This window comes from Muntiacus reevesi, chromosome X, assembly GCF_963930625.1.
Source record: "Muntiacus reevesi chromosome X, mMunRee1.1, whole genome shotgun sequence".
NCBI classification, from domain to species: Eukaryota; Metazoa; Chordata; class Mammalia; order Artiodactyla; family Cervidae; genus Muntiacus; species Muntiacus reevesi.
In genome coordinates this window covers 117,007,782-117,032,245 of record NC_089271.1, presented here as the reverse complement: position 1 = coordinate 117,032,245, position 24,464 = coordinate 117,007,782, and the positions used below count along the sequence as shown (strand labels likewise).

Genomic DNA, 24,464 nt, shown 5'->3' with positions numbered 1-24,464 from the left:
CTGGGTATATAGTATTTAGTATAGTATTGGGTTGGCCAAAAAGCTTATTTGGGTTTTTCTGTAACAGCTTATGGAAAACCTGAACAACCTTTTTGGCCAATCCAATATATAGACCATATTATCATTTATATATAAAGCACTAAAATAAGAATCTGTATTTGGAGAAACAAAGTATATTTAAACTAATAAAAGTGGTCACTTGTACAGGGATGAGTGGATTGGCAATGGGGTGGGCAGGGATGGTGAGCAGAGTTTTCACTGTATACCTTTTTAGTTTTCTTATTTTTGAAGCATGTAACTGTTACCTATTCAAAAACTCTAATAACAAATTAACTCCCTTGGTAAATTAAAAACTTAAGACATTTTAGCTCACGTATTTCACTTCTCATTTTTGCTTATTTAACTCACAGAAACAGGAGACAGCTTTAGGATACAGGGCTTCCCTGATAGCTCAAGCAGTAAAGAATCTGCCTGCCAATGCAGGAGACACAGGAGTCCTGGGTTTGATCCCTGGGTTGGGAAAATCCGCTGGAGAAGGAAATGGCTACCCATTCCAGTAATCTTGCCTGGAGAATCCCATGGACAGACAAGTCTGGCAGGCTACAGTCCATAGAGTTGCAAAGAATTGAACATGGAGACACAAATTTTGAGTTCCTCAGAGACATACCCAAACAAAATGTGTAAATCAATGTGAAACTTCAGGTCTCCATTTTCTTTTATTTTTTAAAGTAATTTCTGTTCTTTACAATGTGTGATCACACGCACACAGGCGCGCATGTGCGCCTGCACTCGCACACATACACATACAAACGATTTGAGATGGACAGAGAAACAAGAAGGATAACCTTCGAACACAGACTTCCCTGGTGGCTCAATGGTAAAGCATCTGCCTACAATGCGGGAGACCCAGGTTTGATCCCTGGGTCGGGATGATCCCCTGGAGAAGAGAAATGACAAACCACTCCAGTATTCTTGCCTGGGAAATCCCACGGACAGAGGAGCCTGGCAGGCTACAGTCCATGGGGAAGCAAAGAGTCGGACACAACTGAGTGACTTCACTTCAAACACAAGGGTAATTTTTTTTTTTACAAAGTTCAAAATAGATTACATTTATGTGCTTTTTAGTCATTACACAATGTACAGACATGATCCATTTAATGATTTATGCTCCCCAAATGGTTAAACAATGAATATTTTCTATGAAAGAGTATACATAAAAGCTTTGACTTTAGAAGCAAAGTACTGTTTCCTGCAAAAACCAACATCAGGCATATATCTTGTGTTTATCCTTGAGAATACTACAGTAGCAGTGCATAAATTCATTCTGTAAAAAGATCTGGAACATGATTTTCAAGAGACTCAATGCATTGTGCTCTCAGATAAAAATCCTAAGTCAAAAGATCAATTACTACAACACTAACAGTTAAAACTGCATATATATGTTAGAGATTAGAAGAGGCTATAAGAAATGTAAATAGTTGTGCTTCAGGGGACTTTTTTGGTAAAGTTGTTTTAATAATAAATACAAACTTATAAATACAACTTAAAAATGTCTCAGTGACTGGTATAAAATAGACAGATATCAAGGATTTTTTATATTGATACTTGGCTTAGAGTTTAAAGGTGAAAAATCATCTCCACATAAACCACCTGGCATTGGTAGCCCCAATCTGGGCTAGTACCTTACAGTCAGGCAGAGGGTTATGGAGAAAAGATAAATGATTTTTCCTCCTGTTAACATAAAGCATTATCCAGAGGTAAAGCTAGGGTGTACCAAGTAACTAAACAAATGTCTACCTTCCTTTAGAATTCTTAGACCAAATAGAATGGTCACCCTACTTCTTGGTGGCTGGACCACAACCTATTCTGCAGTTCATCAAATGAATTAAATATGTCTTCTGTGAGAGACTAAGATAAGCATGATCCCTCAGTACTTTATGCTTTTTATTACTCTCTACATATTAACTGTAAAACTTGTATTTTAGAAACACCATGGCAACTGTTTATAATGATAGAGGACAAGGCATAGTTTACATAGGAACATTGATGTTCGTACCTAGGAAGTAAATGTACTTTACTTTTAGGCTGGTCAGTTTGATCTTTTAGGCCTTTAACTTTGAAGGACACATGACTGCAACAATCAAAGTGAATTAGAAAAAGGATGAGAAAATAACAAATGTCTTAATTAAAGTCTTTTGCATGGCTGGCTTAGATATAAAAAGAATTTCTTCAAATAATTTCCTAAGTGTCACTCAGAAGCCTTCTTGCTATCTGTAACATAATGTGCTGGAGTCCTTGGAATAAAATTATAGAGTAATTTAAAATATATATTATACATTTGCAATGATTGTAAATCATTCAATAGTTTGTAGCATGTTAATGGGGTGAAATAGAGATAAAAGGCAGTCCACATTCATATTTTCAAGATAAATGTACTTCAGAAGTCAACTGACCTCCTTGTTCATGTTCTAAATATAGCCATTGTGATAAGACCTGAAAGAAAAAATTGGAGCACAGTTAAAGACATGCATTTTACAAAATCTTTACAGCACAAAGTCAGGCACTCTACCAAGAACTCAAAATAAATTTGAATTTTGATACTATACAGATACTATAATAGAAGATATCCAATATATAGTAATTGGCAGTCATTGGATAGATTTAATTAAATCACTAATGTCTGGCCATAGCTAATTTTTTAACCATTAAATATCTCTCTCACATTTTCCAGTCACATCAGCTGTAATAATAGCAGACATGGCAGTTTATAAAGTGTCAGTAAACGCAGTCAACTTTATCAACAAAAACAATGTAAGACTATTTGTATTCCAGTGTCCTAGAGCCACAAAGAGACAAAAGCATAGTATTTCTGCTTAGCTTGTTTCTTTTGGAGAGACTCCATACATAAGAATTTTAATAATATAAGAATATACTCGGTCCTAAATGGTTCTTAAAAAGTGAGTGATAAAGTACAGAGAAGGAAAATAATCACATAGGACTTGGGGCAAAGATGCCTCAAAAGGTTAAACTGAAGTAAGCCTAAAAGATGAACAGGAAAGACAGAAAACAGTAAGATGGGCAGGTATTTCAGGTGAGTGAATGGCAAGAACAAGGGCATGGAGGTAGGACTGGGGCTCCAGATGAGCTTTGGGGGATCAATAAATAACCTAATAGGCTCTAACCAAGGATGTATATAGGGAAGCAGCTAGACAAAATTAACTCAGAGAGGACTCAGAGCATGGAGAGTCTTCAGTGTCAAACTACAGAGTTATATTTCATTCTATGGATTATGGGGAATCATTGAAGGTTGTTGAGTAGGGGGTGGTGGTGGTGAAACCAACACAGAATTGAAATCAACCTGACAGTAATGTGATGAATGTTTCTGGTTGAGGGGGAAATAACGGGGATAAAAGGGGGAGGAATAAGAAGAGAAGGGACACAGATAGAAGTCAGGAAGACATCTTAGAAGACAATTTTGAAGTTTAAAAAAAGTTAGCACACCAAGGAACTGAAAAGAGTTGGCATCTCAAAAGAGGAGAGGGAAGACAATGAGGAAAGAGTCATGCATCACTAGAATCCTAATCTTTGACACATGGTAGGTATTGAATAAACGTTTGTTCAGTTGAACTAATTAATTATAAGATTTCAAGCCAGGATGACTGAAAGAAATGATTCAATAGCAGACAAGGGAATTAGTTTAAAGAGAAAGGATCACAATAATAAACAAGGCTGCCTTGTTCATCTTTATCACTGTATGTGCTTTGTGTGTTTCCCTAAGGTCAATTTCTAGAAGTGGAAATGCTGTAGAATGGAATGTATGCAGTTTACATTTTATACATGTTTTGCATGCATGCTAAGTCACTTCAGTTGTAGCTGACTTTTTGTGACCCCATGGACTGTAGCCCACCAGGCTCTGCTGTCCATGGGATTTCCCAGGCAAGAATACTGGAGTGGGTGGCCATTTCCTTCTCCAGGGGATTTTCCAGACCCAGGGACGAACCTGTGTCTCCTGTCTCCTGCATGGCAGGCAGGTTCTTTACCACTAGCGCCACCTGGGAATCCCATACAGTTGTAAATCAGCAAAAGGACAATAATGGAATAAATATAGTATTTGGTACTAGATAAATAAGTTCAAAAGAACCAAATGTAAGCAAACAATTAAATCTTAAAATACACTTTACCTCAACATGCTTCTGAAGCAATTTTTTTTGTTTTTCTTTAAAAAAAAAATAAAGCCACCACCATCACCCCATATATACAAAAACCACCACTACCACCTCCAGGCCATACAAATTGCCTACATAGGGAGGGGCAACATAGGGGTAGAGGACTAGGAAGTACAAACTGTTGGGTATGAGGCTCAAGGATGTAATGTATAACACAGGGAATGTAGTCAATATTTGTAATAACTGTAAATAGAAAGTAATCTTTAAAATTGTGTTAAAATTTTAAAAAAATTAAAAAGAATCAATTATAATCAATAGAACTTAGGTGAGCCATTTAAAGATTCTGGGCCTTGATTCATGTTAGGAATGCTTGGTTTAGGTTTAATATTAGTGTTTCTATAACTTTCATGCTTCTACAATGTATACTTTAAGTGTTTAGGATACAACTTAGTCCAGAATAGATTTTTTAAAGAAATAATGGGATAAATAAAGGAATAATGTATTGTTCTTTTCAAGGAAAAAAAAAAAACTGCCTATGCTATGCCCCAATGCATCTTTAAAACACTTACCTAAGATATAAGCAGCCACTAATTTTTGATTCACACTTAAGTGGAGGTAGAGAGGCACCAGCGATTCCACATCCCCCAGTGTGGGAAGCATCAGAGCTGCAACACACACTGCTCCCAGGAAGACAGTCAGTAAACTAGGTCCTGAGGAGGCAGTTCTGTTTTCTGTAAAAAGACAAGAATCCCTGAGATTTCTTCTAAAAACAACTTAAGATAAAAGTTTATTCATATAGACTGGCCACCACTCACAAGGATTCTGATTTTGTCTAACTTCTCTGATACTTTCGCCATCATTCCCATTCCATGGGACCTTATCTGTTGGACTTATCTGGAAGCCCATTACAGGACGGAATGTTCTAGTGGCCATCATCCTTTCCTCATCACCCCACTGGAATTTGTAGAAAGTGTTCGAGCATGTATCATCTGTGTATGTTTACAAATTACAGGCATTAAGTACTATACTATTATATTTAATATAAAATATGCAAAAAGAATTTTAATAGAATGGGTTAAAAACAGATAGAAATTGAAGTTCTAGCATTGTCTTCCCATACCCCTCATGCACTGCTTGTGTGTACTCCACCTTGGAGCCCACTGCAGTAGAGCTACACTACCTTCTGGGAGTATCTTTGGTAGACCTTGAGACAGGTTTGGTCCTAATAACTACAGCATCCTGCTACCATTTTGGAAAATGTTAAGGCAGCAGAAAAAGTTCAACTTTAATGTTATTAAAACGTCCTGTGAAAATTCTTGCCCCCCACTCTACCTGCATTTATAGTATAGAAGAAAACAGCAGAGACAACATCTGACAACTATTCTGCTAAATGAAATAGCTCAGTCACAAAAGGACAAATACTACATGATTCCATTTGTATGAGAAATCTAAAATAGACAAACTCATAGAATCAGAGAGAATGTTGGCTGCCAGGGGCCAGGTTGCTAATCAATGAGCATAAAAATCTCAGTTCTGCAGGATGAGTAAGTTCTAAAGATCTGCTGTACATCATTGTGCCTACAGTCCACAATACTATATTGTACCCAAAAATTAGTTAAAAGAGTAAATATCATGTTGTGTTCTTACCATAATAATATAAAATTTAAAAACATTTATTATCAGGTCTGCCCTTCTACAGATCTGGCTGTACAGAACTATACAGTATTCATACCCATATTTTTAAGAAGCCCACCAGCATTTTCTGTCTTACAGCTTTTCCCACTACCCTTCTTTTCATTAAAAGAAATAGCCAACAGCAACACAATCTTTGTGTTTTATTAATGAAAAACACTGTTCATTTTATTATTAGATGCAGCTTTTCTAAATTATTAATACCTTAGCTGTTGTGTGAAGCTTAATTGAGCCTCACCAAAGCCAGATAACTGAAAGCAAATTCAAAGTTTACAGTGATTATTGCTTGAGATGAAACAATAGCATAAATGCCTAAAAACAAGTCTGTCTTTTGCTAATGAATATAGTACTTTTTGTACTTGTTGCAAAGGTAAGTTTTCAAGGCAAATGTTTCTGACAACTACACTGCTCAATGCAAACCCAGAGTAAAGATAATTTCAAGGAATTTTTACTGCTTAGAGAAATTTCAAAAACATTCACATAAATGCTTGACATTTTTCAAAGTGGAAAGTTTTTCTGATACTACAGGGTTGTAAGAATTTTACAGATAGAGAAAAAAAATAAGGGTTCTTCTGTAATCCCATCCTCTTAGAGATAACACTGTTAATAGCTTGGTATATAGATCCTTGCAGATTTTATAAATGCCCATATAAACATGTAAAATGATTTTTTACTTAAATGAGACCATATTATACATACTGTTCTTAACTTTTTCCTCTCACTTGGAAAAATATTTGAATCTCTTTTTATGTCAATATAGGACCATCTATCATTCTATTGCATTGTTGTTTAGTCACTAAGTTGTGTCTAATTCTTTGCAACCTCATGGACTGAAGCCCGCCAGACTCCTCTGTCCATGGGATTTCCCAGGCAAGAATATTGGAGTGGGTTGCCATTTCCTTTTCCACAGGATCTTCCCCACACTGAGCCACCAGGGAAGCCCATTCTATTAAATCCTTGTAAATGTCTGCATGACATTCCATCTTTTGAATATTTGTAATTTAATCAATCCCCAATTTATATACTTTTAGGTCATTTTCAATTCTTTATTATTATAATCAGTAATAAAGAAAGTAGTTTTCTTAAGCCAAAGAGCACTAGCTCAAACCTGGCATCAGACATAGCAGTTTTTTAGTAATATAATTAAGATAAACCCACTAAAATTCAGGTGAATCCTTTTAAAACACCTTTTTAATGACCTGGGCTTTGGTATTTTGTGAAAGTATGCTTTGTGGTTTTCTCTTCAATTTCTGTTAAGTGAAATATATATATATATATATATATATACACACACACACACACACATAAAGTAACACAGAACATATAAAGGCAGATTTGTTAAGTGTGTGGGATTATAGGTATTGTTTCCTTCCTTTAATTTGTTACTAAGATGTCTTTTATACAACACATAAACTTGAGAAGAATCTCTCATTTTTACTGCCTTTCACTACATTTTAAGATCCAAATATCTTGAGATATAGCCTCTAACCATTTTTCCAGCAAAACTCAAAGAGAGAACCTCACAATATTGTTGTGCCTATAACATACCTAATAAACATTTTCTACAGCTAAAGACATGCAAAAATAATGACTCCCATAGAACGATCACAATTTGTTTCAACATTTTGATTCAGAGAAACATAATGAAAAACCTAGACTTCCATATACTGGAAACCACGCATGATTTACTATTGATTTAATAAACAAGAGAAGCTAAAAATATCACTTTGTGAGCCTAGATTGAGTAAGTTACTGTTATACTCTACTACTTTACTCAATTTCCTGCCATATTATTGGAAGCATTGTGCTAACTACCCACAAATGGGACTTGCTGGCCGAGATCGTGGGGATCTCTACTGTGGTATTGCCCTTGCTCTACAAAGTAGCAGGAGCCTTGGGAACTTTGTAAGATAAAGAAAAAGAACTTAACAGACTACCCGGTGAGAAGCCCAGCCTTTCTACTGAGTCCTATGCATATATTTCCTCTGTGCCGGGCACTGTGCTAGATGCCAAGGACATAATGATGAACCAGACAAATAAGGTGCCTGCCTTCTTGAGCTCCCTGACAAGGATGGCTTAGAGAGGTGTTTTCCCCCAGAAAACAGACTACCATGTACTATGCCAATATCACCTATGCTATTCATCTACTTATTCCAATTTTACATTTAGAACAATTCTCTAATGTACCTGAGATACAAAGGTTCATTACAAACATAAAATAAGAATAAAATGTTCAATTAATACACATTTGTATTTTAGGATGATTTTAACTTGAATTCTAACAAATTTAAAAATAAAAGAAAAATATAGGTAAAACACTAAACCCTCTTGGGCATCACACCAGTCTGTTAAATACAAAAGTGATCTCCAATGACCACTTTACTTTAAATTACAAAATTAACACCCAAAACCAAACACTCAGATGGCCTTTCTTCTTCTATAGAAGGCATTTTAAAAGAGGAATCTTGCATTTCACATCTATTTATAAGTCAAATTCACAGTGTTGATTGGACATCAAAGTGACATTTGACAGAGATTCTCTTTCAGCTTCAAAACAAGAAAAACTAGTCCTGTCAGTTAATAACAGTTGCTGAGAAGAAAACAATCTACTAACTACTACCTAATTCCTAATCTTGGTATCACCAGTGAACCCGGGCACTCCCTGCATGGAATGAGAAGACACTTGCCTCCAGCGAATGCCTGTCTTGTCAAAATAAACATTCTAAGATGAACAAACTGATAGGGATTTATGAATTAATGTAAAGACAAGTAGATGGTTTTTATTCCCTCATATATAATGTTGCGATTTTAAGAACAGGTGCTATCACATTCATATATCACGATCAAAAAGTCACCATTCTTTTCTATGGAAAATTTTCCCTTCATCCCTTTATAATAGGGTTGAAGGGAGATAATGAGAAGATCAAAGGATGGAGGAATGATGTCCAAAGAGTTGAATATGAGGATAGTGTCGATGTTGAAAGAATATATCATAACACTCCTGAATATCTAAGCTGGAAGGAAATGAGGAATGGAGAGGGATTCAATTAACAGCCCACAGGGGAAGGGGATATTATAATCTACTTAGTTTAATTAACTTCAACTTTAATGAGTTTTTTTTTTCAAAATAATATGAAAAGTGCACCAAGCTTGGCCTACTGCCAAGCACAATTTCTCTCCTTTTTTGAATTAATTCAATGAGAAAGGATATAGGAAAGTCACAGAAACAAAAGTACAGAATTGCCAAATTGTGCTAGCATTGTAAAGTACAGTGCCTGCAGTCTCAGGTTTTATAGACTGAAAAGCTTTGGCAATGACTGCCCCTGCCTTACAGCCCCGTCTAGTGGAGTTATTTTCTCCCCTAAAAGGCCAGCTTGAGGCCTCTTGTTCAATTCTAGGTACCTGAACTCTACCTTCACTTTTGAAGTAGTCAACTAGGTTTAGAGTGGCAGGTTATTGTTCTAGTAATTATTCTTTGCTCCCTGATTCATTTAAAGTAAGAAACATGTAAGACCTCAAAAGGACTTTAAAAACAACCCAAAGTAAAAAAAAAAAAAAAAAGAAAGAAAAGAAAAAGAAAAACCAACACAACGCAAAGTACCTGGTTGAAATGACTGCTCAAAAAATAAACTTTCAGTTAAATGTTCTTTTATTCTTTTTTCCTCCTCTTCCTTTTGTTGTTCTTTTGCGGACGGGAGAAGAGTAGCCACAACCTCTTTCCTTCCTAAAGCCTTCCTCTGGCTTTGCTCGGAAACTTGGAGACGGAATTTGTCTATTACACCATAGTGACAGGATCGGACGTCTCTATGACGAATTACACTGAAACATTGAAAAAGAACAAATGCAGTTTAGGTTTCAAACAGAATTCAGCAAGAGATTTCATACATATTAACTGAGTGTAACCAAATACTCAAATACAGAAACTTGTTAATGATTTAAAAAAAAAAAAAATCACAGTATAACCACAAAAGAAATGGGTAGTTCTTAAATATTTGATGAATAAGAGTCTAAAATAAAAGGATAGGTAAAGGAAATTCCTTTTCACAATGACATTTTTTCCTGGATATCTCTGTGTAGCAATATTCACTAAAGAGGATATATGAAATTGTTTCTTCCCCACAAAAGCCTCAAAAATTCCTATTGCCACTTATTTATTGTTCAAATAACAAAAAAAAAACAAACCTCACTCTAGACTTCAATTAAAATTGAAGTCCATGCACAAAGGCAAAAATAAGCAATCGAATAAGTAGGTAATCCAGTAAGACCAATGCAACAGAAGGCTAACAATACATTTCTGTATTTCTCTGAAAAGAGTATAAAGCAGTGTAATTTTTTATGAAAGTTATCTTCAGTGCCATTCATTTTTACTTTATTCTTAATAGAGAACACAAAACAATTAGGTCAAAGGTAACACATTTATGGGGCAAGATACTATATTTCTTTGTAATACTCCTTGCTTATCATGTACACAATGAAAATCAAGGAAATATGCAAAAAAACATATCATCAAAGATACATCATTTTATGGCTCTGAGATGATGAAAATATATGCAGGAGAAAGGACTTCTGCTTCTTATTCTCATGGAAGATTTAAAGCAATACAGTTTACTTGGTAGCTTAAATTAAGGGCTGGTCATTAGATCCATCTGGTCACCACTAGTTTTAAAGTGAAAGTTAAATATGAACAGCTTGAACAAACAATCATTTATCTGACACTTTAAGACCAAATTATCTGGAAGAGCTCAGCTAACCTTTTCCAGATGAATAGTTATACACTTGCTTCCTGTTTGCATAGACTAACTTTCAGTTTTATTACTGAATCATTTCAGATGAATTTATATTACTATTGTTCTCAGATGTAGCATTATTAGTCCCTCAAATGTCACTATAATAACAAGATGTTCCAAAGAAGGCTAAATTCCCTATTATAGCTAGAGAAATGTACAGGATTAAGTTAGAACTTTAATTCCATAAATATCTCTGCTATGACTAAAAGCACAACCATGAGGAAATGTTCATGGAAATATTAAAATACACCTTGGCTCCAACATAATGAATTATTATGTGGCCAACCTGTTTAGAATTTCTGAGAAACTTCTTAAAAAGAATGTTGATAGACAAACTCTCAGCAAAAATTCAAAATGTAATGAGTGCCAAGGTGGAGCAGCTTTAAGAAAAGATTTTTTGCAAGTTAAACACATAAATATCAACACACTGAAAACATGTTACCAGGAAGTGATTTTGACTTACATATCCATACAACACTGAGGCTTTACTGCACCTGCAGCGTCAACGACAACATACTTATTTGGAGTAGTACATAAAACTGAAAGAAAAAGTCACAATGGCCATTAGTGATTTTAAAAAAATTAGTTTTTACAAGTCAAAAATTAGTAGGGAGTAGTTCAAATCCATACAATAGACCTAGGAGACTCACCTTTGAACTTCAAGGCAAACTCATAGGGATTATAGAGTGTCAACACTTGCTTATGTGTTGACTGGTCATCTGCATAAAATATTAGCTCTGTGGGAAACACAAAGACAGGAAGATTTCCTTCCACTAACTCTGGCTGTCTTTTTTGTTGATGCATTGGCACTAAATCCCCCTCGCTGAGGCGTCGGTTTTTACAGTCTCAAATCTGTTTGGGGTTTTTCTTAAAAGTCAGTTAAAAACTCCAAAGCATTTTGGCAATCTGGAAAGAGAAGAGAGAAAGCAAGCTGAGTGATAACTGTTTTTCATGAGCTAGCTGTGACTAGCATGGTTAGCATACATTAAAACAGTCCCTAAATCATTTAAACATGCCTTTTGACTTTTCCTCTTGGCTTACTTATACAAGTTCTACTAAACTCTGCAAAGAAACTTACACATGCTCCTTTCACATTCAGGATATCAACCTACGATAAGTTACTTACAAACTTGAATACAGGAATAAAGAAGGCTTCCTATTTAATCACCCTCAAAGAGGTGCGACCAAAGGGTTGTCAGTTTTTTAAAACCTCAGATTAAAAAAAAAGAATACATTCTGTTACAACATATTTTATGTGAGCCAATCAGAATTCTTAAAGAAGAAAAAAAAAATAAGGTAAGCTTCCATGATTTACAAGGGAAAAACACAAGACTCACTTTTTTAACACTCATTATTCAGTCGCTAAGTCATGTTCGAATCTTGGTGACCCCATGAACGCAAGGCTTCCCTGTCACTATCTCCTGGAGTTTGCTCAAATTCATGTCCATTGAGTCAGTGATGCCATCCAACCATCTCATTCTCTGTCACCTACTTCTCCTCCTGCCCTCAATCTTTTCCAGAATCAGGGTCTTTTCCAGTGAGTCAGCTCTTCAAATCAGGTGGCCAAAGCATTGGAGCTTCAGCATCAGTCCTTCCAATGAATATCCAGGGTTGATTTCCTTTAGGATTGATTGATTTGGTCTCCTTGCTGTCCAAGGGACTCTCAAGAGTATTCTCTAGCACCACAATTTGAAAGCATCAATTCTCCGGTGCTCAGGCTTCTTTATGGGTCAACTCTCACATCCATACAAGACTACTGGAAAAACCATAGCTTTGACTATATGAGCCTTTGTCAGCAAAGTGATTTCTCTGCTCTTTAATACGTTGTCTAGGTTTTTCATAGTTTTTCTTCCAATGGGAAAGCTCTTTTAACTTCGTGGCTAGAGTCACTGTCTGCAGTGATTTTGGAGCCCAAGAATATAAAATCTGCCACTGCTTTCACTTTTCCCCACCTATTTGCCATGAAGTGATGGGACTGGATGCCATGATATTAATTTTTTGAATGTTGAGTTTTAAGCCAGCTTTTTCACTCTCCTCTTTCACCTTCATCAAGAGGCTCTTTAGTTCCTCTTCCCTTTCTGCCATAAGGGTGGTGTCATCTGCATATCTGAGGCTACTGATCTTTCTCCTGGCAATCTTGATTCCAGCTTGTGCTTCATCCAGCCCAGTATTTCCCATGATGTACTCTGAATATATGTTAAATAAGCAGGGTGGCAATATACAGCTTTGCCGTACTCCTTTCCCAATTTTGAACCAGTCCATTGTTCCATGTCTGGTTCTAACTGTTGCTTCTTGTTGTGCATACAGGTTTCTCAGGAGACAGGTCAGGTGGTCTAGTATTCCCATCTCTTTAAGAATTTTGAACAGTTCATTGTGATCCACACAAAGGCTTTAGCGTGTCAATGAAGCAGAAATAGATGTATTTTTTTTATGATCCAACAGATGGCAATTTGATCTCTGGTTCCTCTACCTTTTCTAAATCCAGTTTGTACATCTGGAAGTTCTCAGTTCACGTACTGGAGAATAGTAACCCTGAAGAAGTTCTCGCATTTTTGCTGATGTTCTAGGCCCCATATTAGATTTCCCAACCTGGGGATCCAGCAAAGGGACTGGAAATCCCCAGGGAATCTGACTTTGGAGGTCAGTGGGCTTTGATTACAGAGCTTCCACAGGACTTGGGGAAACAGAGACTCTTGGAGGGCACAAACAAACCTTGTGCGCACCATGATGCGGGGGAAAGGAGCACTGACCCCACAAGAGACTGAGCCAGACGTGTCTGTGAGTGTTTGAAGGTCTCCTGCAGAGGAGTGGGTAGGCAGTGGCCTATCGCGGGGACAGGGGCACTGGCAGCAGCAGTCCTGGGAGGCGCATGTTGGCATAAGTCCTTTTGGAGGTCACCTCTAGCCCTACCACAGAGCCTGTAGACTCCAGGACTGGGCCTCCTCAGGTCAAACAACTAATAGGGAGGGAGCACAGCCCCACCTATCAGCAGACAATTGGATTAAAGATTTATTGAGTATTGACTCTGCCCACCAAAGCAAGACCCTGTTTTCCCCATAGCCAGTCCCTCCCATCAGGAAGCTTCCACAAGTCTCTCATCCTCACCCATCACAGGGCAGACAAAGGAGTCAAGAACTACAGTCCCACAGCCTCCAGAGCAAAACCCACAATCACAGAAAGCTAACCAAAATGATCACATGGATCACAGCCTTGTATAACTCAATGAAGCCATGAGTCATGCTGTGCGGGGCCACCCAAGAAAGACAGGTCATGGTGGAGAGTTCTGACAAAATGTGGTCCACTGGAGGAGGGAATGGCAAGCCACTCCAGTATTCTTGCCTCAAGAACCCCATGAACAGCATGAAAAGGCAAAAAAAAAAAAAAATTCATCATTACAACAATGCTTTAGTTAGTGCCTTCTGGCAGCATGGGTGGGACAGTTCTCTTAATCTTTTTTCTATTGAAACCCACAAACAAAAATGTCTTGAAAAGAAGCCGAATATCCAAACTTGCTGAGTTTTCTATGAAAATTCAACTCAGTAAGCAAGCCTTGGCATGCAAGTGGCACCATGCCTCCCCTCCTACATCAGTACACAAGCTTTGTGAGAGCTATTTTCTTCCAACTTCAGAGACCTTTTTGGATTCCTTCTGGGGCTCTTGAATATGTTCCAGAAAGTTGTAGCTGGCAGAAGTCTGCCTGTCTGATAAGTAATGTTTCTGCATTTATTTCCTAATCTAATTTTGATCAACAACATTCTTATTTAGTTAGTGCCCCAAATATGTCTTTGTAAAATAAAATGTGAAAGCAAAAATATACAATCACAGAAAATGTCTGAGTTTCACCCTGTAGATCACAGCTTTAGAACAGGCCACAAACCATTTAATGCTTTGCACTCAGGTTCTCATACACTCAAAGAGAAATATTAACAAATGATTACATTGTTTGGTTTCTACCAGCTATGAGGGCTGTGATTCTGACTAGGGCTTTGTCCACTTTTATAAAATAGGATACTGTATAATCATGTATGCACATTTTTATTCTTTTTTCCCAGCTGAACATTGTTGTTGTTCAGTCGCTAATTTGTCTGACTCTTTGTGACCCCATGGGCTGTCCTTCAACATCTCCCAGAGCTTGCTCAAATTCATGTCCATTGAGTTGGTGATGCCATGCAACCATCGCATCCTCTGTCGCCCCTGTCTCCTCCTGCCCTCAATCTTTTAGGTGAGGAGCTATGTCAAGAGCTGCAAAGAGATACAAAAATGAATAATGCACTGGCCTTGCTTTCCAGAGACTCTAGTCTAACTGAAGAGACAAAACAAATAATTAAGCTACCTTTATTATAATGCATACTGCTGTATATAAAGTGCTAGGGAATGAGAAGACTGTCTGGATAATTCTACCTGGAAGAGAGGCCAGGAGATAACATTTGGGGTGGCCCTTAAAGAAAAGAAAGGCTTCTGTGTTGGGGGGAGTAAGCAGGGAGGGCATTCATTCCTGGGGATCGGCATAAGCAAAGACACAAGAATGTGAAAGTAAGGAAGAACCTTGGAAAGTCAGCATTCACAGGCTGCCCCAGATCCCACTTTCTATTTGTACACTTTACAGCATGCCTGTAGCTGATATGTGTTAGGTTGTTGTTACCATTTTGACCAAGCTCAAAGCACTTGACATTTTTATTAATAATAATATTTTACATCTGTTTAATTTACAACAGATTACAAACTTCTTATTAATTATATATAGTGAATGAATTGACACATGTAAAGCCTTTAGCACTTGCCATAGGCAAGGTGCTATTCTAAGTATTCGTTGCTATTACTAAATTAGAAAAAGACCAAACAGATAAAAAATGCCAGAAGGCCTCTCTTTGTCCAGTATTCTTTCCACTATACCAAACTAACTGTCCATTTCAATAAAAGAAAACTAAAGTTATTCTGAAAAGCATTTGATAAAATTATTTTACTTCTGAGTATTTATTTGCCATGAATTTCATTCCTTTGTTAAGAGCTATACACATTTCTATTTGGATAATGTACTCCTGGAAGTTTGGGATATTTTTTTGAAAAAAAAATGATAAGCCCTACAATTACTTTCTTAATAAGCTTAGCTATCAGGAATAGAACAACCACATTTGGCATCACTAAATAATATTCAACATCTTACTCTAAAATTCAAGGTGAGAATTTAGCTTATGATAAAAGGTAGCATCTCTAATTTGTGGAACGTATTCAGTCAAATGTTGATAAAATCAGATATCCACCTAGAAAAAAAGCTGATTTTATGCCTCACTCCTTATAAAATTCCAAAATTTAATTGTGACAAATCTGAAATGGAACAAAGTTTTAAATGTATTTTTAAAAACATAAAAGCACTAGAAACCATGGGAAATCTGTTTTTATATAATCTTAGGCTCTCTAACAACCAGAAACCAAATATTAATAAATTTAACTATACAAAAATTTTTAAAGTTCTGCATGGCAAATAAATTTTATAAGTAAAGCTGAAGGAATATTTTCAATTCATATCATAGGCAATGTGTAATTCCCCTACTATATATAGAGGACCCACAAATCATTAAAAAAAGATAATGCAATACAAAAATGAGCAAACACTGTAGAATTTTATAGAAAACGACATACAAATTGTTTTTAAAGTTGCAAAAGTATGTGTAACTTCACTCACAAGAGAAATACAAGCTAAATCTATATTGAAATACATGTTTTTACCTGTCAAATTGGCAAAAATAAAAATTTTTGACAGTACATGGTGGGAGCAATCAGGCATGTTCTTACAATTCTTGCAAGGATATAAATATAAATTGTCACATCCACTATACCTGTTAAAATTAAATGCACATAACCCTCAGATCTAGAGATTCTACTTCTAGGAATGTGTTGGGCATAAATATTCTCAAATATTATCCTTGTGTGAAATCCTGTATGAGAAAGGTTTGAGGGATTTTTTTTTTTGGAGGGTTTTTTTTTCTTGGAGCACTAAGTATTAATAAAATAATTTATGTGAGGCACATAGAATGAAGTTTGGCATGCAAGAAGGGCTAGTTGTTGCAACAGCAAAAGATTGGAAATAGCCCAACTGGTCATTAATAAGAGATTCATTAAATTAAGTATGATATAGTCATTTGTTGGGATACCAGCTATCTATCAAGAAGAAAGGGGAAGCTCTTTTGCAGGGTGCAATGCAGACTGTAGGGTATGCTACTATTTGTGTGGAAAAGGGAGATAAAAGACTATGTAAATCTATTTTCTTGGATATGGGTGAAATATCTTTGGAAGGACTGCTAGGGCTGCCCCTGGAAAGACAAACTGAATGAAAGGGAGTTTTCTCTGAATACTGTTTTATATCTTTTGAATTCTGAACCACATGAAGACCTAATTTAAAAGTAAAAAAAAAAGTTGAATCAAACAACAACTCTACTAGAGGCTAATTTGAGAAAGGTGCCATTTTTGAAACATAAGGAATTTAGAAACCACATGTGAAAAATCTGTTAAGTGTTCTTTCCAATTTATGATCTTTTAATAACATTGAAAACCTTAACCTATGTGTTAAATAGAATGATTTTAATTATTTAAGATAAGTTTATATGCAACAGAAACTCAATACAATGAGAAAAAGTAAGATTTATTTAAGATGACTTGCAAACCTAGGAAAATGTAAAACTTTATCACAAAGGAGTATGAGAAGGTTTATAAATCTGACTGAGAAGTCAAAATTAAACACAGAGAACAAGGGGTAAACTCCTGTTTCTAACCTCAAGAACTTAGTTGGCACAGGACAGAGTAGATTATTAGCTTTAAATGATGGCTTAGTAGAAATTTTTATTTTTGAATTTTGAAGCACTCTCTTTATGAGCTAAATATTTTCCCATGAATCGTGAATAGGCTGTCTGTCTCCTGGTCACCATTTTCAGCAGTTTACTATTTCTTTTCAGATTTCTGTTGCCATTTTTCACCTATCTTGGCTAAGATATAAATCACCTCCCAAACTCCAACCAGTGGAGATTAGGGAGGAATTAGCACCAGGTCACCAGTGCAATATTATAGACTCTGCCAACAAACATGATGGAGCATGACACCTGCCTTTAATTAGTGGTTTTCTGGAGACTAACATTTTCTTTTTGCTCCAGTCAACATTGCAAAATGATAAAATGCAAAAATTCTGGGGACAGACTATACATTAAGCTGGTAAAACCTCATGGCAAATTGGTTAATAAGGTTGCTTTTCGAAAGTCAATCCTTCTCATTTTACTAATAAGAAAAGCAGGCCCAGAGTGGTTAAGGGTCTTACCCAAGGTTGCACAGGATATTGGTGGCAGAACTCTGGTCTTCAGACTCACACTTCCCTATACAATAATCATCTCCTCTGTGTCTCAGTTCAAAAATCCTGCTTCCCTGATGCTGATGGCCATTCATGCCCTCATCTCTAGAAAATTCCCCTGCTTTTCCATAAAAGAAGAATTCTCAAAGGATGATCCAAAATTCAAGTCTTGATGCATGTTTCCTTTTCAGTTTTATCAAGGAAAAGGAAAAAACCAGCGAGACAATTTCACTTACTAAGTTGCACATACTTTCTTTTCCTGATTGTGAAAGCAGAGCTATGGCTGTCAGTAACCAAAGTTTGAGCTTCCTTTGTGGCTCAGATGGCAAAGAATCTGCTTGCAACGCAGGAGACCTGGGTTCAATCCCTGGATTGGGAAGACCCCCTGGAGGAGGGCATGGCAACTCACTCCAGTATTCTTGCCTGGAGAATCCCCATGGACAGAGGAGCCTGGTGGGCTACAGACCACGGGGTCTGAGTCAGACACGACTGAGCGACTAAGCACAGCATAGCACAACCACACTTTACTTTATTCTTCCTCTCTGGACACCAAAATTTTACACATTCTTCAAAGCCTACTTCAAATGCCCCCTCTTTGTTGACTTCATCTACTGCTCTAATCTACAAGGATCTCAGTAATTTTATCACATTATTTTTTAATGTACTTACTGGATAGAGTGAAAAATTTGACATTTGTTTTTGTGGAGTAATTATGACTCTCCAGATTTCAGGCATAATGCTATATTGTTTTTCTCTGGGGTTGTGTTTCTTTGGTTTTGCTGTTTTGTTTTTAGCATCTGAAGACTAGAGATCAGTGTTAGACATTAGAAGACACTGAACTCAGCAGTTAACCTACAGGTGTCCATTAATAACTGGCTCCTCCATCAGCTCCCTTTCCCCATAGCTGAACACCCTTTATCCACAAAAGACAGGTAACTGATCCCAATTAGAGGAACAGTAAACCTATGGTGGCTACTTGCCATGGGCTGGGGTAAGAGAAGAACGGAGAGCATCAGCACTCCCAGCTGCCTCTCCCCTCCTCCCTCCCTCCCACTTCCCTCTCCTCATCATCCCTGCCTCCTTCCTCCTTGCCCAACTAGGCCAGCAGGGTTTAGAAAACTGAGGCTCTGATATACCCCTGACCTTACAGAAAGACAATACCACTGGGAGCTCCTGGTACCGGAAACTGTCTCATCCTTTTCCTCTGTACCCAAAGCACAGAAATGCAAACATGAATGAAATTTGCAAGAAAACCTTATGTGTGCACACCACCTTGTGACCAGTTTGCAAACTACTCTCCCTCCAAAAAAAGAAAAGAAAGCCTCAACACACTGAAATCAGCACCTATATTTTCTACCCTCAGTTCTGGGAGGAGACCAGTACTCCAAAGTGTGACCATTTTCTGTCTTCCTCACTTAGGATGGACCAGAAGAAGGGGAAGACAAGGCTCTGAGATACACAGGGACGTTTGTCCTCCCCACCCCGTGCCCTATTTGGGGGGGATAGGAGGCTGCAAGAAAAATGAAAAAAGTAATTCCTGGGGATTCTTGTATCAAAGTGGTTCAAAGTTTGAAACAGTTAAGGATGATTGGAAGTACAGCCTGCCCCAGAAACTAGTGACCCATCTGCTACAGTGCACCAGCTACTTACTACCTGTCCCTGGCTCTTGTGTTTACTGATTAGGGTACCCAGCTCCACCTTCAGGCCGGTTCCCTTTTATCTGGGCATAGGGGCTATCTCTTTCTTCCACACATGGTGCAGTCCCTCCCAATGGCCAACTGAATAGTATATAGTGAAGAGCAATATGTTCTTTTACTTTACTCTCACTGGTATTAAAACCTCTCTTTCCATCCCATTTCATAAAGTCAGCTTTCCTCATCTCTGAGCTTCTAGTATTATCTATTAGGCTTTTTAATGGCTGGTCTGTTCCTAAAATTGACTCTTTCACAAGCAATGTTCTAATGTTCATGCTACATTACATGGTTCACTGCTCAGTATTAGGCAATTTTGTTTTTATGCACTTTCTAGTTTTTTTGTATAATTTGATATCTTATAAGATTTACTGCTATAAATGATATGTATTGCTAGGCTATTACATATTTAAGATGTAAAAGTTGAGTAGTGTATGTTTTAAGGTTTAAAAGAAATAAGGATGGGGAATTCCCTGGTGGTCCAGTGATTAGGCCTCTGTGCAGGGGGCACAGGTTTGATCCCTTGTCAGGGAACTAAGATCCTGCATGCTGTATGGCATGGCCAATAAATTAATAAATAAAAGAAATAAGGATGCCCTCCAGTAATGTTTTTAAAAAACATTTCTTTCTAAGTAGTTATTTGCAACCTTTGTTTTACAAAATCCCAATATGTCTTCAGTTATTTCAAGATGTATGTACAATTCTCAAAGTCCATATGTCCATATTAATTAACTATATGAAATACATATGTTGCTATGTAGAGTACTCTCAGAAGTTTGAGGATCACAAATTATTTCAACAAACATTTACTGAGCACTTACTATATACCAGGCACTGTGCTAAAGAATATGGAGAAAAGATGAAATCATGGTCTCAGCCCTCCAAAAACTTAGTCTAGTAGGAAAAAATGGATATACATAGTAATTAGGATAAGATGTGAGAAGAGTTAAAATTCTGATAGATACAAAATGCTATGGGATCATAAAGGTGACAGTCTGCCTTAAATAGGGGTTTGCAGTAGGAGTGGAGGGAGATGGGGGTGAATTCCAAGGAAGAGTATTTGTGGAGGCATGAAAGGGACTCTTAAAATGAGCTTTAGCATTGCTTATAGTTAAAAAATAGCATGTGTGGGGGAGCAGCAAAAGAGAAGGCTGGAAAGGTAAGCTGGAGGCAGATGGTGAAAATCTTCTAAGCCAAGTTTGAGAGGTTTAGACTTGATTCTGGATGCCAGCGTTTCTCAAAATGTGGTACCAGACCACCAGCAGCAGCTTCACCTGGGAACTTGCTAGAAATGCAAATACTTGGGTCCCACCTTAGACCTATTGAATCAGAAATTCTGGGGTTGGGGCCCAGCTATCTGGTTTTAATAAGCCCTCCAAATGCTTCTGATGCACACAATGCTTTGAGAACCACTGCTGCAGGTCAAGAGAGCCTTGGAAGGATTTAGAGCAGGGAACTGACTGGATATAATCAGAAGTAGGAGACTGGTTGCTACTCACCACTCAAGCACAGGGCCTGACTCCAAAGTAGCTACCATAAAAAATAAATAAATATTAAATGAATGTGGCATGGAGAGGTGAGGGGCTACACTAAGGTAGGAGTAATGGAGAAGATTTTAGTGATGTTTTTCAGGTGGCTCAAGTTGAATCAGGTGACTAGGATATATCCATACAAGTGTGACCAAAATGGTTTTTATATAAAAAGCAAGCTATAATCTTGTCGACTGTATCAATTACTGAGTGTTTTAAGAAGTGAGCCACACAGACTCTAGAAAAAAGGGGAGGTCAAGAGCAATTTCTATGTGTTCTCACAGGGTCAAGAGCAAAGGGTGCCCTGGCATGTACATGAATCTTCTGATCTGCTTGGCAGCTCTACATCTCCCTTGAAGTTAATAAACTGGTATTCATATTAACATAGAAATCTTTTGTGAGTTTGGTTAGTATGAATCAATCCCTGAGACTGACTGACAGTTTCTGAATGTGCTGGCAAAATGCAATTTTGAAAACCTGATACTTGTTCTGATGATCTAATCAAAGTACTGCCAAGGTGAAAACTTGCTATAGCCTTTTTATTCTAATTTCATCACTGATCACATAGCCCATTTAATTCAGGTAGAAGCTGGAATGAGTGAAAGAATCAGACTTTGTACTATGCCCTGAAGGTCAAGAAAGTCAGGTGGAACTGTTATTTCTAATTTTGGAGGCAGGATTTAACTGAAGCAATCTTCAATTTCCTGACAGAGAGGAGGGAGAGAAAGGTACGATCAACCTACATGGTTAACTTACCTAATTACCTATGAGCATTTTGCAGAATGTGACTCCTATTTCTATTAGGACTCTATGTACTTCTTGTTACTTACTGTATGTTCCTTTTACTTGATACCAATATCTTGGCTTATTTAACCAGCTTATTTTATCCAAGAATAGTGCCCAATCAAAAAGTGCACTATTTTGTGGAATTTGAGAGCTATAAGGGGCTCTGGAGATTAAAACAAAACTTTCACATTACAGATGAAGAAATGGAGGGCCTCAAAGAGTAAATCACTTAATCTATTTATTGTAGGGCAAGGTTCTCCAGAATGCTACAAAGTGGCAAAACAAGATTCAGAACACTAATAATCTGTTTCAGACAAGATTTAAAATTTCTCTTTCATTTTAAACTTTTTAAAATCAGAAAAAAGAATTAATTACTTTATTGAGCTATTAGAGACATGGGAAACTTTTCTTGCAGTTTCTTTTCTGCTTTTCAGAAATTGGAGTTAAATGTAAAAGATCCACGAGAAAAAAAAATTGAAAGTAAAAAATTTAGGAAGAAAATGTGCAAGAACAATTTAAGGGGAGAAACATGCATTATGTTATAAGCTATTTGTTCTATTTTCTATCTTTGCCTATAACATGGTAATTGTGTACTGAATACTGTCCATTACATTTAGATATATTTTATAAATAAAAGGAATTCAAAAATTTCAAAGATCCTGGTGTGTGAGTAAACGTCTTATTCTGAGAGTTCTAGAAATGCTTCAGAAACTAGCTTAATCTTGTTTGGATAGGTAGACATGAACAACTTGAAAGGAACATTTGGCCCCGTTTCCTGTTTTCCAAACTTCCCACTGCTTTATAAGCAAATATATGTGTAATCTAAAAGCTGGTGTCCATCCCCTATTCAATATCCTGTATATGATATCTTCTCTGCAGAGATTTCCCAGCACTTAGAGGAAACAAGTGGACAAGAATTTCATCATCAAGAATATATTATTCCCGTGTGTGCCCTGCCTGAAGAAGTAGATTTTCCCCTTCTGTCTGGAATTCACATTAACACAATGCATTCTGAAAAGTACACTACTGTTTTTTAGGCAAGATCCAAAGGACCCAATTTTTCAGGTTTCTGTCCTCTTTAGCGCCCTCAAAGATTAAAAAAAAAAAATCCGGACTTCCTCCCCCCCCCCCCCCCAAGTTAGGTCTCTCCTCGATTCTGCTGGGACAGAAATGCTACTTCAGTCCAGAGAGGAGAGATGTCAGCTACTTTATCCAGGAGGGACACCACAGAGCATTGACGAAGGGTTGGAAGACTGAGCAGGGAGATCAAACGGTCCATCCTAGGACTTCAGCTCCACCAGGTTGGGGCCCTGCCTTTCCAGCCCTCGTCCCCACACCGGCCGGCTTCATGTGAAACCGGTCATGTGAGCCTGTTTACAGCCGAGCAGCTGGTGCAACCATCAGGATCCGTGCGGAGGTCCAGGAAAGGAAAAGATACAGGCCACGTACCCCTTACCACCCACCCCCCCATTATTGATATTTCAAGAAGGCGTTTCCTGTCACTCCCAGCCTCTCCGCCCCACTTTCATCGCCCTCCAGCGATCCCGGGACGCCTCGCTCCAGCCCAGCCGATTTCCTTCCAATTGCTCGCCGCGGGGACGGGCTGGGCTGGAGGAAGGGCGAGGACGATGACAGCCCGAAGAAGGAGTCGACCTCCCTCCCCTAGCCCTCCTTGAAACATCCGCTAAAGAGTTGTCCCTGGAGTCGCATCCCCGGGGCAACCGAACTCTGCCTGGCGGGCACCGGGAGGATCCCGAGCCAGCTGCCTCCGCCCGGGCAAAAGCGAAACACACACGAGCCGGCCCAACTCTGGGGCGGAGATCCGCGATCGGCGAGGCAATTGACAGTCAGAGATGGGGCAGCAAGGACTCCATCTGCCTTCCCCCCACCTCCCACCCGCGTCCCGGCGCCGCGGAGCCCGGCTGTCAGTCACAGAGCCAAGCTCCGGGTTTGGGTATGGCTCATTCTTTGCGCGGGGTCTCTCGGCAACGTAACTTCCACGTCTTCCCGAAGTCGGAGAAAGTGGGTGACGGGACGGTGGGGGACTCTCACCTCGGCAACACCGGCTCCTCGGAAAGCAGCTGCGATTGCTCCCTCCGGTCCTTTGTCAGCATCTCTAGGCTGCACTGCCTGCTGGGATACCGGAGGACTCAAATACCACCTCTCTCCGCCCTCGAGGATGAGCTGCAGTTGCGGGGTGGGTGGGAAGAAGGAGAAGAGGTGGAGTCGGGGGCGGGGCCGGATCTAGGGGCGGGGCTTCCTTGCTTGCCACCTGGTCTCTGGGTTTCTCCCTGCTCTATCTGACCTGCCCCTCCTCTCTTTCCTGCTGCCCCTTGAGGAGAATGTGAACTCTTGCGGAAGACAGTCTCTCGTTGCACTTGTTAGGCAGTGATCCTTGACTTATTCCCCTACACACACACACACACACACACACACACACACTCTGAGGACAGAGACTATTTAATTCTACCTCTGAG

The 24,464-nt window shown here is 38.3% G+C and overlaps 1 protein-coding gene across 1 annotated transcript; it reads right to left on the bottom strand.

Annotated features, from left to right (window-relative positions):
• Nucleotides 1-697: 697 nt before the first annotated feature.
• On the bottom strand, nt 698-24,173 carry MOSPD1 (motile sperm domain containing 1). Its single transcript, XM_065915181.1, has 6 exons — nt 24,040-24,173; nt 11,296-11,551; nt 11,109-11,184; nt 9,460-9,677; nt 4,736-4,897; nt 698-2,493 (listed from the first exon to the last, which is right to left on the bottom strand). The coding sequence occupies exons 2-6, from the start codon at nt 11,447-11,449 to the stop codon at nt 2,462-2,464; spliced, it is 642 nt and encodes a 213-aa protein (XP_065771253.1). The 5' UTR covers nt 11,450-11,551; nt 24,040-24,173; the 3' UTR covers nt 698-2,461.
• Nucleotides 24,174-24,464: the final 291 nt, after the last annotated feature.

What these genes read in the sequence shown, in the direction of transcription:
- MOSPD1 (XM_065915181.1), bottom strand. Translation starts at nt 11,449, where the DNA reads ATGCATCAACAAAAAAGACAGCCAGAGTTAGTGGAAGGAAATCTTCCT. An exon ending in GTTTGCCTTGAAGTTCAAAG is followed by an intron (nt 11,185 to 11,295) that starts GTGAGTCTCCTA and finishes TTTTTCTTTCAG; the next exon opens with TTTTATGTACTACTCCAAAT. An exon ending in TGAGCAGTCATTTCAACCAG is followed by an intron (nt 4,898 to 9,459) that starts GTACTTTGCGTT and finishes GTCTTTTTACAG; the next exon opens with AAAACAGAACTGCCTCCTCA.